This window comes from Pleurodeles waltl, chromosome 2_2 (genome assembly GCF_031143425.1).
Source record: "Pleurodeles waltl isolate 20211129_DDA chromosome 2_2, aPleWal1.hap1.20221129, whole genome shotgun sequence".
In the NCBI taxonomy this organism is placed as follows: Eukaryota; Metazoa; Chordata; class Amphibia; order Caudata; family Salamandridae; genus Pleurodeles; species Pleurodeles waltl.
Genome location: NC_090439.1, coordinates 1,142,570,208 through 1,142,586,317, shown reverse-complemented (window position 1 = coordinate 1,142,586,317; position 16,110 = coordinate 1,142,570,208). Strand labels below are relative to the sequence as shown.

The 16,110-nt window shown below is 47.9% G+C and overlaps 1 protein-coding gene across 1 annotated transcript in view; it reads left to right on the top strand.

Annotated features, from left to right (window-relative positions):
• WDR97 (WD repeat domain 97) overlaps positions 1–16,110 on the top strand; it is a 327,470-nt gene that overhangs the window by 8,912 nt on the left and 302,448 nt on the right. The window contains exon 3 of the mRNA XM_069221060.1: positions 1,673–1,809. Coding sequence (XP_069077161.1) covers positions 1,673–1,809 — 137 coding nt within the window. The remainder of the gene's footprint in view (positions 1–1,672; positions 1,810–16,110) is intronic.

Genomic DNA, 16,110 nt, shown 5'->3' with positions numbered 1-16,110 from the left:
AGACACTACTTGTGTGCTACAGTGCTCCCTCTCTACATCTCTTTCCCCCTCCTCCTCCTGTACAAGGGATCCAAATAGTCTTACCAATAGCACCCTACAAATATTGATACATTCTCACTGCTCCCTTCCCCGTTCTTTGTAGGGACTGCCACCCAAACACTGTTGTGAGAACTGCCTTTGGGGCCTTGTACAACATTTAAGACCTTTCTTAACATCTCCCATGGTCTATTTTATAATCCATGCACATCCACTCTCTTCCTTCAAGCCTTCCACGCTTTGGTTTCTTATCCTCCTACATGAAAGTCCCTGGACCCAAGCTCCAGTAAGATCTAGAGATGCTTATAGCGGTCCTCCATGTATGGGAGGAGATCCCTCCATCTAGAACATACTCCCTGTTTGACTCTGTATGTGGCTATTAGGAGTGCAAACGTAAGAAGCATATTCTGTTGTGATTGTTCTTTTACTCTAGGCAGATTAAGTATTTCTGCTTTTTTGAAAAAACACGAAGTAAACTGATGTATCTTATGACTTAAATGAAGCAAAAGTTCTGATAAAATAAGGTTTTGAAGAAAGGGCTGCCTCTCCGAAGAAGTATTCATAGGGTTCAGGCAGTCGCTCACAGCTCTAAATTCGGAAAGTTTGTGTTGACAACACGTTTGGTGCTTTGTCTACGATACCTTTAGGATGCTGCATTTTGGATCCCTGTGGCCACAGCCCTCTAAACCCTTGAGCCTGGTGCACCATACCATCAGCAACCAGGGTCTTCAGTCTCTTCAGGTATATCACCCAGCTGTGCTTTACTCTTGCTGGTAAACCTCTGATTCTTAGGTTTAACCAAGATCAGTCCAGTGTCAATTCTTTTGTGATAGCAGCAGCAAAAGCCTGAGCTCCCTCCAAACGAGAAGATACAGGCGACCAACACAGGTTTAGGAGAGTACATAAGACTCACCTCCTCGATTCTCCTACCCTCTATCAGTTTTAGGCTTGCATTTAGTTGAGATATTTGCACAGTTGCATCTGTTAGGCAGTCCCTCATTGCCAGATTGCACACTCGCTGTATTGCTTTAATGGAACTTAACAGTGCAGCCCAACACACCTCCGTCTCAATCCAAGTCACCGAAGATTTTCCATAATTTTGGTCTGCTGCAATACTCAATGGTAGTTATGAGGTCCATAAATAGTAAGTAAATGGGAATTCTCTTGATTGTTTTATGTTCCTCCTGAATCAGATGAAGATTAAGGGATTGTTCTAAGGCTCTCTCTTAACTGCTCAGTTATTTGTATCAAGAGCATTTTAACATATAGATGTGCCTGGTTCTCAAAGTAGTGATTCACTCAGTATCGTCCCAAATACATTTTTTGGTATCTCAGTACTACCTCAGCCTCAGATGGGATTGAGAAGGTGGGAGTCAAAAACACTTTCACTTTTCTTAGCACCAGAATTAACACCAAGGTTATGTGAAAAACTTCACGAAACAAGGAAGTTCTTAAATGTAACAAGCATGATAAGTGAGAACTTGTCAGGATGTGTTCAGGCATCTTTCAGCCATGTCATGGCCAACTGTTGGATTAAAGATCCTGAACTGAGGTACACTTTGCCAATGTCTCAGGATTGAAAAAGTTTTAAGTCCACTGTTCATCTCATTTAGTTTTATTCTTTCCCCCTCTGTAGGCTCGGCCATGAGTACAAACACTTACTGCTGCTCCACCACTACCAGCCGTTTGACAAATGTGCAGGAAAGTCCTCAGGAGAAGGCCAAGCGCCTCTGGGCCATGCTACGGAATGGCATCACCAGCGCCGTCATCAAGGTACCCTTCTGGCATCACGTTACACCAATTTGAATCTAAGGAGGGGTCTGGCCTCGTAACAATATGTCTGCAAATTGAAAAGGCATTTTTTGGATTGCTAATAACCTTCTTTGGGTCCTATAATGATTCCTCCCAAAATGTTGTATGCCCCTAGTGAACTGGGAGAGGGTTGGCATGCCACGTTTCTTGCAGATCTGTGCAAGGGAAACAACTTACAGGGCCCCCATGGAAAATTTTGTCCCCTGCGTCAACAAAATTTGCTGAACGGATTTACACCAAACTTGGCATGAAATAAAAATGTACATGGAAAATGCGTTTTTTGTCTTTTGGTGAAAATCTGCTTAGTAGTTTTTGAGATGTGTGCTTTTGAAAAATGTGCTGAGTGGATATCGAAGAGTTAAATTGTAAAGATATCTGGGCAGTTTGTCTGCAGACAAGCCAGGACCCAAAAACTCAGAAAGAAAACGATTACTAATGGATGAAGAAGCATTTTCTTCCTTTAAGTGATTTTCAGCCCAAAAGATGGGTCCCCCCCCCAAACCAAGCACTGTGATTGGCTGGCTAGAACAGGAAATGTCAGTCTCTGCCACCATTATAAAATGCAGACTCTCCTGGAAATAAAAATGAAAAGCACTAAAAGACAACTGGGTTACCATTGACTTCCCCACTTGCTCAGGGAGCGGCCCACTAAAGGACACCCACCCAAGGTAGATTTGGAAAGACAGAATTTGTTGCAGGGTTCAGGTACCCGAAAAGTGTAATTTAGGCCTGTGATTCCACTAGCAGGGTCCTCAAGTTCAAAACTCAAAAATTGTGGCTGAGGCCCTATAGTCATTGGTGTAGCGCACTGTCAAAGACTGTTGACCGGCTGTGGGATGTTGAGCTCAGGATCTGCCAGCAGGCCAGGCACTGTGACAATCCCATGTTGCACACGGCTAATAGTGGGCTCGCTCAGCTTGGTTTGCCTGAATGAAGACTAACCACAGCGTGGTCATCCACATGAAAGTTTGGTGCACTTTATCATAAAAGACAGGAATTTACTGAAAAAGACACAGAGTTTAATTATAGTTCAGAGAAGACAAAACAGCAAAACCACTTAAATACTCCCTTGCGGAAGGCATGTGAAGAAAGAAACTGCATACCATGAGCAAAATATTGCAGGAGCCTCAATTTTGGCGTTGTTGCTGCAGACCCTGGGGGGGACACTTTAACTTAAGGCACTGGGTTCCCCTGGTAACATGTACTAGGGACTTATAAGTAAGTTAAGGTAAGCCAAATAAGTATAGTCAAATTACCATTACACATTCAAGGGTCAAAAGTACTGGACTGACACTTAAGTCTGGTCCGCAGGCCTCAGTGCCTCTCAGAGTTGAAAAACCAACAGCATCAATCCAAAACTTTGGGGGCAATCATGACAAAAAGAGGCATTTCCTTACAATGATACAGTGACCTTCATGATCAATGCTGCGAAGTCACTCTGAAGTCTTTGGCCCTCATTATGAACACAGCGGGAATCCCCACCGTGTTCATGCTGGTGGTCTGAACACAGACCGCCAGCCTGTTGAGGACCCCGCCGGCCCAATAAAGAACATTCCGCCAGGCCGGTGGGCGGAAACAGTGTTTCCGCTCACCGGCCCAGCGGAATGCTGGGCCTGGACATTGCCGACGGCTTCACATGGAACCGCTGGAAATGCCGCAGTGCAGCAAGTGCAGCAGCACCCGTCGCACATATCACTTCCCGTAAATCGGGCAGTGACCTGCACAACGGGGCTGTGCACGGGGGCCCCTGCACTGCCCATGCCAAGTGCATGGGAAGTACAGCCCCCAGGGGGGCCCCAGTGCACCCGTTCTGCCAGCCTTTCCCTGGTGGCGGAAGCTTCCAGGGAAAGGCTGGAGGAACAAGGGTTCTCTATCGAGAGCAGCGCCGCCCTGTCAGATAAATTTGCCATCGTCAGGCTGCCTGTCGGCGGAAGCCTGGCAGTGGCGGAGGGCTGCCTGTGGCAGTCTTCCCTTGTTATTATATGGCGGTCCAGACCACCATGCCGGTGGTGCTAATTTCCGCCGCCGCCGGCTGTTCATGATGAGGCCCTTTATGTCCACGGATTATTACACACACTCCTCGTGAATATGAACTATATGAGGAACAGTATCAACGAGTTCCCCACCGTCTGGCCAGAGTGGCAGGTGTCAATGGCAATATGTGTGTTTCTTGAAGCATCACTAAATCTGTTCTGTCCCTGTCCAAGTAGGCCATGACCCTCTTTATTTTTTGGGAGTTGTTCACACCCTTGACATTCCACTATAATATTTTCAGAGTCATGTTAGCCAGTACTCCTGTCTGTGAGTTTAATCTCTGGCATATCCTTGTCAGTGATTGGTTAGAGCCAAATCTGCCAAGTTGTCAGTGCTGACTCGGTTTCCGATTGTCTAACACCCAATAAGGGCTCAACACTCATCTCCTTCCACACACTGAACTCCACCCATATCCTGGACAAACACTGGTCAAACAAGCCATGGTGATGCACACCTAACGCATGCAGGTGAGCAGCCCATCCCTCCTATATGCTGCACAGCAAGATATTTAAGTGCATTGTGTTATGATAGAAACTAGCAGCACAAGCGCTCAAATATGAATGTTGGCAGATCTCCAAGAGACTCTGCATTAACCAGCATTGGCCCAATGAGCTTACTCACACAATCAGCAATTCACACAGAGCAAGTATGAGGGTATGTTTGCCATTTACCACGTGTAGGAAAGTACCATCTTGCCTGGCATGTTACCCCCATATTTCACTGTACATAAGTTGTTATAGTTGTATGTGTCACTGGGACCCTGCCAGCCAGGGCCCCAGTGCTAATAAGTGTGCCCTGTATGTGTTACCTGTGTTATGACTAACTGTCTCACTGAGGCTCTGCTATCCAGAACCTCAGTGGTTATGCTCTCTCATTTTCTTTCCAAATTGTCACTAACAGGCTAGTGACCAATTTCACCAATTTACATTGGCATACTGGAACACCCTTATAATTCCCTAGTATATGGTACTGAGGTACCCAGAGTATTGGGGTTCCAGGAGATCCCTATGGGCTGCAGCATTTCTTGTGCCACCCATAGGGAGATCTGATAATTCTTACACAGGCCTGCCAGTGCAGCCTGAGTGAAATAACGTCCACGTTATTTCACATCCATTTACCACTGCACTTAAGTAACTTATAAGTCACCTATATGTCTAACCTTTACCTGGTAAAGGTTGGGTGCTAAGTTACTTAGTGTGTAGGCACCCTGGCACTAGCCAAGGTGCTCCCACATTGTTCAGGGCAAATTCCCCGGACTTTGTGAGTGCGGGGACACCATTACACGCATGCACTATACATATGTCACGACATATGTATAGCGTCTCAATGGTAACTCCGAACATGGCCATGTAACATGTCTAAGATCATGGAATTGTCAACCCAATGCCATTCTGGCATTGGGGAGACAATGGCATTGGGGTGACAATTCCATGATCCCCCGAGTCTCTAGCTCAGACCCGGGTACTGCCAAACTGCCTTTCCCGGGGTTTCACTGCAGCTACTGCTGCTGCCAACCCCTCAGACAGGTTTCTGCCCTCCTGGGGTCCAGCCAGGCTTGGCCCAGGAAGGCAGAACAAAGGACTTCCTCAGAGAGAGGGTGTTACACCCTCTCCCTTTGGAAAAAGGTGTCAGGGCTGGGGAGGAGTAGCCTCCCCCAGCCTCTGGAAATGCTTTGATGGGCACAGATGGTGCCCATCTCTGCATAAGTCAGTCTGCACCGGTTCAGGGATCCCTCAGCCCTGCTCTGGCGCGAAACTGGACAAAGGAAAGGGGAGTGACCACTCCCCTGACCTGCACCTCCCCTGGGAGGTGCCCAGAGCTCCTCCAGTGTGCTCCAGACCTCTGCCATCTTGGAAAAAGAGGTGCTGCTGGCACACTGGACTGCTCTGAGTGGCCAGTGCCAGCAGGTGATGTCAGAGACTCCTTCTGATAGGCTTCTTCAGGTGTTGCTAGCCTATCCTCTCTCCTAGGTAGCCAAACCTCCTTTTCTGGCTATTTAGGGTCTCTGCTTTGGGGAATTCCTTAGATAACGAATGCAAGAGCTCATCAGAGTTCCTCTGCATCTCTCTCTTCACCTTCTGCCAAGGAATCGACTGCTGACCGCGCTGGAAGCCTGCAAAACTGCAACAAAGTAGCAAAGACGACTACTGCGACCTTGTAACGCTGATCCTGCCGCCTTCTCGACTGTTTTCCTGGTGGTGCATGCTGTGGGGGTAGTCTGCCTCCTCTCTGCACTAGAAGCTCCGAAGAAATCTCCCGTGGGTCGACATAATCTTCCCCCTGCAACCGCAGGCACCAAAGAACTGCATCACCAGTCCTCTGGGTCTCCTCTCAACACGACGAGCGAGGTCCCTTGAACTCAGCAACTCTGCCCAAGTGACTCCCACAGTCCAGTGACTCTTCAGGCCAAGTTTGGTGAAGGTAAGTCCTTGCCTCCCCACGCTAGACTGCATTGCTGGGAACCGCGTGTTTTGCAGCTACTCCCGCTCCTGTGCACTCTTCCAGGATTTCCTTTGTGCACAGCCAAGCCTGGATCCCCGGCACTCTAACCTGCATTGCACGACCTCCTGAGTTGTCCTCCGGCTTCGTGGGACCCACTTGTGCAACTTCGGGTGAGCTCAGTCCACTTTGTAGTGCCTGTTCCGGCACTTCCGCGGGTGCTGCTTGCTTCTGAGTGGGCTCTTTGTCTTGCTGGACGCCCCCTCTGTCTCCTCACGCAATTGGCGACATCCTGGTCCCTCCTGGCCCACAGCAGCATCCAAAAACCCTAACCGCGACCCTTGCAGCTAGCAAGGCTTGTTTGCGGTCTTTCTGCACGGAAATACCTCTGCACGACTCTTCACGACGTGGGACATCCATCCTCCAAAGGGGAAATTTCTAGCCCTTGTCGTTCTTGCAGAATCCACAGCTTCTACCATCCGGTGGCAGCTTCTTTGCACCCACAGCTGGCATTTCCTGGGCATCTGCCCACTCCCGACTTGATCGTGACTTTTGGACTTGGTCCCCTTGTTCCACAGGTACTCTCGTCTGGAAATCCATCGTTGTTGCATTGCTGGTGTTGGTCTTTCCTGCAGAATTCCCCTATCACGACTTCTGTGCTCTTTGGGGAACTGAGGTGCACTTTGCACCCACTTTTCAGGGTCTTGGGGTGGGCTATTTTTCTAACCCTCACTGTTTTCTTACAGTCCCAGCGACCCTCTACAAGGTCACATAGGTTTGGGGTCCATTCGTGGTTCGCATTCAACTTCTAGAGTATATGGTTTGTGTTGCCCCTATCCCTATGTGCCCCCTTTGCATTCTATTGTGACTATACATTGCTTGCACTGTTTTCTATTGCTATTACTGCATATTTTGGTATTGTGTACATATATCTTGTGTATATTTGCTATCCACATACTGAGGGTACTCACTGAGATACTTTTGGCATATTGTCATAAAAATAAAGTACCTTTATTTTTAGTATATCTGTGTATTGTGTTTTCTTATGATATTGTGCAAGTGACACTAGTGGTACTGTAGGAGCTTCACTCGTCTCCTAGTTCAGCCTAAGCTGCTCTGCTAAGCTACCTTTTCTATCAGCCTAAGCTGCTAGACACCCCTCTACAGTAATAAGGGATACCTGGGCCTGGTGCAAGGTGTAAGTACCTCTTGGTACCCACTACAAGCCAGTCCAGCCTCCTACATTGGTTGTGCAGCGGCGGGATAAGTACTTTGGAACTACTTACCACTTTGTCATATTGTACTTTTTCATAAGAGAAAAATATACAAAACAAGTTCAGTGTATGTACACCTAACCAAAAAGTTTTGCTTTTCTTCTCTCACTTCTTTGCTAAGTGCTGAAAAGTACCTCTAAACTTTCAAAAAGTTCTTAAAAAGTTTTAAAAAGTTTTTTTTCTGTCCTTTAAAAAGTTCTGAAAACTTTTTCTCTCTTTTTCTGTCCCTTAAACCTTTTCTATTATGTCTGGTACAGATCAAACTCTGGATCTATCCAAGACTGCATATGACCACCTTAGCTGGAAGGCAGCGAGGAGTCTCTGTGTTGATAGAGGTTTAGGGGTAGGGAAGAATCCCTCTAGAGAACTGTTGGTTAATATGCTCATTGAACAAGATAAGACCTTAGTTGGCACTTCTGTTTACAGATTAGCTGATGGTCCCCAATCTGATCCTGGGGCACCCCTAGCAAAGGATTTAGAAGGAAACTTTCCAAACCTGCCCATTAGCAGGCCACCTAGCATAGCTGGTACTAATGTGACTTCACGTCACAGTAAGAGTGTTACTTCTCATCCCAGTAGGAGTGTTACTTTTGTAGGCCAGAATGTTAGAGTGCCATCTGTTAGGGACAGGTCTCCCTCTGTTCATTCTCACCATTCTTCTGTGTCAAGGCATGCCCAACCCACCCACCCTGATGACCGAGTGTTAGAAAGTGAGCTCAATAGATTGAGAGTCATCCTGCAAGAGAGCATGATGCTAGGAATCTGCATAAGATAGTTCCCCCTTACAAGGAGGGGGATGACATTAACAAGTGGTTTGCTGCACTTGAGAGGGTATGTTGTACAGGAGGTCCCTCAAAGGCAGTGGGCTGCTATCCTATGGCTATCTTTCAGTGGAAAGGGTAGGGATAGGCTCCTTACTGTAAAGGAAAATGATGCCAATAATTTTACAGTTCTTAAGAATGCACTCCTTAATGGTTATGGCTTAACCACTGAACAGTACAGGATGAAGTTCGTAGAAACCAAAAAGGAGTCTTCACAAGACTGGGTAGACTTTGTTGACCATTCAGTGAAGGCCTTGGAGGGGTGGTTACATGGCAGTAAAGTTTCTGACTATGAAAGCCTGTATATCTTAATCCTGAGAGAGCATATTCTTAATAATTGTGTGTCTGATTTGTTATACCAGTACCTGGTGGACTCTGATCTGACCTCTCCCCAAGAATTGGGAAAGAAGGCAGACAAATGGGTCAGAACAAGGGTGAACAGAAAAGTTCATACAGGGGGTGACAAGGATGGCAAGAAGAAGGATGGTAAGTCTTCTGACAAGGGTGGGGACAAATCTAAAAATGAGTCTTCATCAGGCCCACAAAAACACTCTGGTGGGGGTGGTGGGCCCAAATCCTCTTCAAATCAAAACAAGGAAAAGAAACCATGGTGCTATTTATGTAAAATAAAAGGCCATTGGACAACAGATCCCAGTTGTCCAAAGAAAAGCACCAAGCCTCCTACCACTACAACCCCTGCTGCTACACCTAGTGCCCCTAGTAATAGCAGTGGTGGTGGGAGCAAACCTACTAATAGCCAATCCAAGGGAGTAGCTGGGCTCACTTTTGGTAATTTAGTTGGGGTTGGTCTTGTTAGGGAGACCACAGAGGCTGTGTTAGTCTCTGAGGGCGATATTGATTTAGCCACCTTGGTTGCTTGTCCCCTTAACATGGATAAGTACAAGCAACTACCCCTAATAAATGGTGTTGAGGTTCAGGCCTACAGGGACACAGGTGCCAGTGTTACCATGGTAATAGAGAAACTGGTCCACCCTGAACAACACCTACTTGGTCACCAGTACTAAGTAACCGATGCTCATAACAACACTCTTAGCCACCCCATGGCTGTTGTGAATCTCAACTGGGGGGCAGTTACTGGTCCAAAGAAAGTTGTGGTTGCCTCAGATTTACCTGTAGACTGTCTACTAGGGAACGATTTAGAGACATCAGCTTGGGCAGAAGTGGAGTTGGAGGCTCATGCAGCAATGCTGGGCATTCCAGGGCATATTTTTGCTTTGACCAGGGCTCAGGCCAAAAAGCAAAAAGGACAGGGTGACTTGGATCCTGGAAGAATGGACCAAGTGCTCCCTAAAGCTAGGGTTAGTAAAGGTAAAACACTACCTACTATCCCTCCCTCTACAGTGGATTCAACTTCTGAGGAAGAAGAATGTTCACCCTGTGCAGAACCTACACCAGAGGAGCTGGAAGCAGACACTGCTGAGCTTTTGGGTGAAGGGGGACCTGCCAGGGAGGAGCTGAGTGTGGCACAGCATACCTGCCCCACACTAGAGGGTCTAAGGCAGCAAGCTGTCAAACAAGCAAATGGGGATGTCAGTGACTCTCTCAGAGTTTACTGGGAGGACAACCTTTTGTATACTGAAGCAAGGGATCCAAAACCTGGAGCTGCCAGGAGATTGGTGATTCCTCAGGAATACAGAAAGTTCCTCCTAACTCTAGCCCACGACATTCCCTTAGCTGGACATTTGGGGCAAATGAAAACTTGGGACAGGCTTGTCCCCTTGTTTCATTGGCCTAGAATGTCAGAGGACACAAAGGAATTTTGTAAGTCCTGTGAAACCTGTCAAGCCAGTGGCAAGACAGGTGGCACCCCAAAGGCACCCCTTATTCCACTACCTGTGGTTGGGGTTCCCTTTGAAAGGGTAGGGGTTGACATAGTTGGCCCCCTTGACCCTCCTACTGCTTCAGGCAATAGGTTTATCTTGGTGGTAGTGGACCATGCCACCAGATATCCTGAAGCAATTCCTCTAAGGACCACTACAGCTCCTGCAGTGGCAAAGGCCCTCCTGGGAATCTTTTCCAGGGTGGGCTTCCCAAAAGAGGTGGTATCAGACAGGGGAAGCAATTTCATGTCTGCTTACTTAAAGGCCATGTGGAAGGAATGTGGTGTGACATACAAGTTCACCACACCCTATCATCCACAAACAAATGGACTGGTTGAAAGGTTTAATAAAACTCGCAAAGGAATGATAATGGGACTCCCTGACAAACTCCGCAGGAGATGGGATGTCCTGTTACCTTGCCTCCTTTTTGCTTACAGGGAGGTACCCCAAAAGGTAGTGGGCTTCAGCCCCTTTGAACTCCTATTTGGACACCCTGTAAGAGGTCCTCTAACACTTGTGAAGGAGGGTTGGGAACAACCTTTAAAAGCTCCAAAGCAAGACATAGTGGACTATGTACTTGGCCTAAGATCTAGGATGGCTGAGTACATGAAAAAGGCCAGTAAAAACCTTCAGGCCAGCCAAGAGCTCCCAAAGCCATGGCATGACCAGAAGGCTGTTTTGGTTCAGTACCAACCAGGGCAGAAAGTGTGGGTCTTGGAGCCTGTGGCACCAAGAGCACTCCAAGACAAATGGAGTGCACCCCACATAATTGTTGAAAAGAAGGGTGAAGTCACCTACTTAGTTGACTTAGGCACTGCCAGGAGTCCCCTTAGGGTGCTCCATGTCAATCGCCTGAAACCCTACTATGACAGGGCCGATCTCACCCTGCTCATGGCAACAGATGAGGGACAGGAAGAAGAGAGTGACCCTCTCCCTGATCTCTTCTCTTCCACAGAACAAGATGCTCTAGTGGAAGGTGTAGTTTTGGCAGATTGTCTTACTGCTGAGCAGAAAGACCACTGCATAAATCTCTTGGGTCAGTTTTCTGAACTCTTTTCTACTGTGCCAGGCACCACTTCTTGGTGTGAGCACACTATAGATACTGGAGACAGCTTGCCTGTCAAAAGTAAGATCTATAGGCAGCCTGACCATGTCAGAGACTGCATAAAACAAGAGGTGCAGAAAATGCTTGAACTAGGAGTGGTTGAGCACTCTGAAAGTCCATGGGCCTCTCCTGTGGTACTTGTACCAAAACCTCATTCAAAGATGGTAAAAGGGAAATGAGATTTTGTGTTGACTATAGAGGTCTCAACCAGGTAACCAAAACTGATGCTCGCCCTATACCCAGGGCAGATGAGCTAATAGATACACTGGCATCTGCCAAGTATCTAAGCACCTTTGATTTGACTGCAGGGTATTGGCAGATCAAGTTATCAGAGGATGCAAAAGCAAAAACTGCATTTTCAACCATTGGTGCCATTACCAATTCACAGTAAAGCCTTTTGGATTGAAAAATGCACCTGCCACATTTCAAAGGTTGGTGAACACAGTCCTGCAAGGGCTGGAAGCCTTTAGTGCAACATATCTAGATGATATAGCTGTCTTTAGCTCCAGCTGGGATGATCACCTGGTACACCTATGGAAAGTTTTGGAGGCCCTGCAAAAGGCAGGCCTCACTATCAAGGCCTCAAAGTGCCAGATAGGGCAGGGGAAAGTGGTTTATCTGGGACACCTGGTAGGTGGAGAACAGATTGCACCACTTCAGGGGAAAATCCAAACTATTATAGATTGGGTTCCCCCTACAACTCAGACTCAGGTGAGAGCCTTTTTAGGCATCACTGGGTACTACAGGAGGTTCATAAAGAACTATGGCTCCATTGCAGCCCCTCCTAATGACCTCACATCTAAGAAAATGCCTAAAAAGGTATTATGGACAGCAAACTGTCAGAAAGCTTTTGAGGAGCTGAAGCAGGCCATGTGCTCTGCACCTGTCCTGAAAAGCCCCTGTTACTCCAAAAAATTAAATGTCCAAACTGCAGCAACTGAATTAGGGGTAGGGGCAGTCTTTTCACAACTTAATTCTGAGGGCCAGGATCAACCTGTTGCTTTTATCAGCAGGAGGTTGACCCCTAGAGAAAAGCGTTGGTCTGTCATAGAGAGGGAGGCCTTTGCTGTGGTCTGGGCACTGAAGAAGTTGAGGCCATACCTGTTTGGCACTCACTTCATTGTTCAGACAGACCACAAACCTCTACTTTGGCTAAAACAAATGAAAGGTGAAAACCCTAAATTGTTGAGGTGGTCCATATCCTTACAGGGAATGGACTATGCAGTGGAACATAGACCTGGGAGTACCCACTCCAATGCAGATGGACTCTCCAGATATTTCCACTTAGAAAATGAAGACTCATCAGGTCATGGCTAGTCTTATTGTCCTTCGTTTGGGGGGGTGGGGGGGGGGTGTAGGAAAGTACCATCTTGCCTGGCATGTTACCCCCATATTTCACTGTATATATGTTGTTTTAGTTGTATGTGTCACTGGGACCCTGCCAGCCAGGGCCCCAGTGCTCATAAGTGTGCCCTGTATGTGTTACCTGTGTTATGACTAACTGTCTCACTGAGACTCTGCTATCCAGAACCTCAGTGGTTATGCTCTCTCATTTTCTTTCCAAATTGTCACTAACAGGCTAGTGACCAATTTCACCAATTTACATTGGCATACTGGAACACCCTTATAATTCCCTAGTATATGGTACTGAGGTACCCAGGGTATTGGGGTTCCAGGAGATCCCTATGGGCTGCAGCATTTCTTGTGCCACCCATAGGGAGATCTGACAATTCTTACACAGGCCTGCCAGTGCAGCCTGAGTGAAATAACGTCCACGTTATTTCACAGCCATTTACCACTGCACTTAAGTAACTTATAAGTCACCTATATGTCTAACCTTTACCTGGTAAAGGTTGGGTGCTAAGTTACTTAGTGTGTGGGCACCCTGGCACTAGGCAAGGTGCTCCCACATTGTTCAGGGCAAATTCCCCGGACTTTGTGAGTGCGGGGACACCATTACACGCGTGCACTATACATATGTCACGACATATGTATAGCGTCACAATGGTAACTCCGAACATGGCCATGTAACATGTCTAAGATCATGGAATTGTCACCCCAATGCCATTCTGGCATTGGGGAGACAATTCCATGATCCCCGAGGCTCTAGCTCAGACCCGGGTACTGCCAAACTGCCTTTCCCGGGGTTTCACTGCAGCTGCTGCTGCTGCCAACCCCTCAGACAGGTTTCTGCCCTCCTGGGGTCCAGCCAGGCTTGGCCCAGGAAGGCAGAACAAAGGACTTCCTCAGAGAGAGGGTGTTACACCCTCTCCCTTTGGAAAAAGGTGTCAGGGCTGGGAAGGAGTAGCCTCCCCCAGCCTCTGGAAATGCTTTCATGGGCACAGATGGTGCCCATCTCTGCATAAGCCAGTCTGTACTGGTTCAGGGATCCCTCAGCCCTGCTCTGGCGCGAAACTGGACAAAGGAAAGGGGAGTGACCACTGCCCTGACCTGCACCTCCCCTGGGAGGTGCCCAGAGCTCCTCCAGTGTGCTCCAGAACTCTGCCATCTTGGAAACAGAGGTGCTGCTGGCACACTGGACTGCTCTGAGTGGCCAGTGCCAGCAGGTGACGTCAGAGACTCCTTCTGATAGGCTCCTTCAGGTGTTGCTAGCCTATCCTCTCTCCTAGGTAGCCAAACCTCCTTTTCTGGCTATTTAGGGTCTTTGCTTTGGGGAAATCCTTAGATAACGAATGCAAGAGCTCATCATAGTTCCTCTGCATCTCTCTCTTCACCTTCTGCCAATGAATCGACTGCTAACCGCGCTGGAAGCCTGCAAAACTGCAACAAAGTAGCAAAGATGACTACTGCGACCTTGTAACGCTGATCCTGCCGCCTTCTCGACTGTTTTCCTGGTGGTGCATACTGTGGGGGTAGTCTGCCTCCTCTCTGCACTAGAAGCTCCGAAGAAATCTCCCGTGGGTCGACGGAATCTTCCCCCTGCAACCGCAGGCACCAAAGAACTGCATCACCGGTCCTCTGGGTCTCCTCTCAGCACGATGAGCGAGGTCCCTTGAACTCAGCAACTCTGCCCAAGTGACTCCACAGTCCAGTGACTCTTCAGTCCACGTTTGGTGGAGGTAAGTCCTTGCCTCCCCACGCTAGACTGCATTGCTTGGAACCACGTGTTTTGCAGCTACTCCGGCTCCTGTGCACTCTTCCAGGATTTCCTTTGTGCACAGCCAAGCCTGGGTCCCCGGCACTCTAACCTGCATTGCACGACCTCCTGAGTTGTCCTCCGGCTTCGTGGGACCCTCTTGTGCAACTTCGGGTGAGCTCCGGTTCACTCCACTTTGTAGTGCCTGTTCTGGCACTTCTGCGGGTGCTGCTTGCTTCTGAGTGGGCTTTTTGTCTTGCTGGACGCCCTCTCTGTCTCCTCACGCAATTGGCGACATCCTGGTCCCTCCTTGCCCACAGCAGCATCCAAAAACCCTAACCGCGACCCTTGCAGCTAGCAAGGCTTGTTTGCGGTATTTCTGCACGGAAACACCTCTGCACGACTCTTCACGACGTGGGACATCCATCCTCCAAAGGGGAAGTTTCTAGCCCTTGTCGTTCTTGCAGAATCCACAGTTCTACCATCCAGTGGCAGCTTCTTTGCACCCACAGCTGGCATTTCCTGGGCATCTGACCACTCCCGACATGATCGTGACTTTTGGACTTGGTCCCCTTGTTCCACAGGTACTCTCGTCTGGAAATCCATTGTTGTTGCATTGCTGGTGTTGGTCTTTCCTGCAGAATTCCCCTATCACGACTTCTGTGCTCTTTGGGGAACCTAGGTGCACTTTGCACCCACTTTTCAGGGTCTTGGGGTGGGCTATTTTTCGAACCCTCACTGTTTTCTTACAGTCCCAGCGACCCTCTACAAGGTCACATAGGTTTGGGGTCCATTCGTGGTTCGCATTCCACTTCTAGAGTATATGGTTTGTGTTGCCCCTATCCCTATGTGCCCCCATTGCATTCTATTGTGACTATACATTGCTTGCACTGTTTTCTATTGCTATTACTGCATATTTTGGTATTGTGTACATATATCTTGTGTATATTTGCTATCCTCATACTGAGGGTACTCACTGAGATACTTTTGGCATATTGTCATAAAAATAAAGTACCTTTATTTTTAGTATATCTGTGTATTGTGTTTTCTTATGATATTGTGCAAGTGACACTAGTGGTACTGTAGGAGCTTCACTCGTCTCCTAGTTCAGCCTAAGCTGCTCTGCTAAGCTACCTTTTCTATCAGCCTAAGCTGCTAGATACCCCTCTACACTAATAAGGGATACCTGGGCCTGGTGCAAGATGTAAGTACCTCTTGGTACCCACTACAAGCCAGTCCAGCCTCCTACACCACGTTATTCCACATCCTCCATGTTCGGCGTCATGAGTCGGCTGTTTCATGTCTGGGATCTTCATCCTCGTTCTGGAGCAGCATCAACTCAAAAGGTTCTTCCTGAAAGTCTTGATAGTTTCGTCAACAGGTATGAAAATTATTATCGAATACAGCATGGCGAACCAGAGGCCCTTAGCTCGCAACATGCGTTTTAGAGTAGAGAACTTTTGCTGTGCTTCCTGCACTGCTACAGTAAAATTGGGGTACAAGGAGATGTCCGAACCTTGATGCTGAAGGGAGCCTCGTTCTCGCACCAGCCTCAGAGCTGTATCTCACTCATAGAAATTCAGTAGTTGTACCACCATAGAACATGGAGGGGCCCCACGCAGAGGACTGGGACCGAGAGAATGATGCGTAT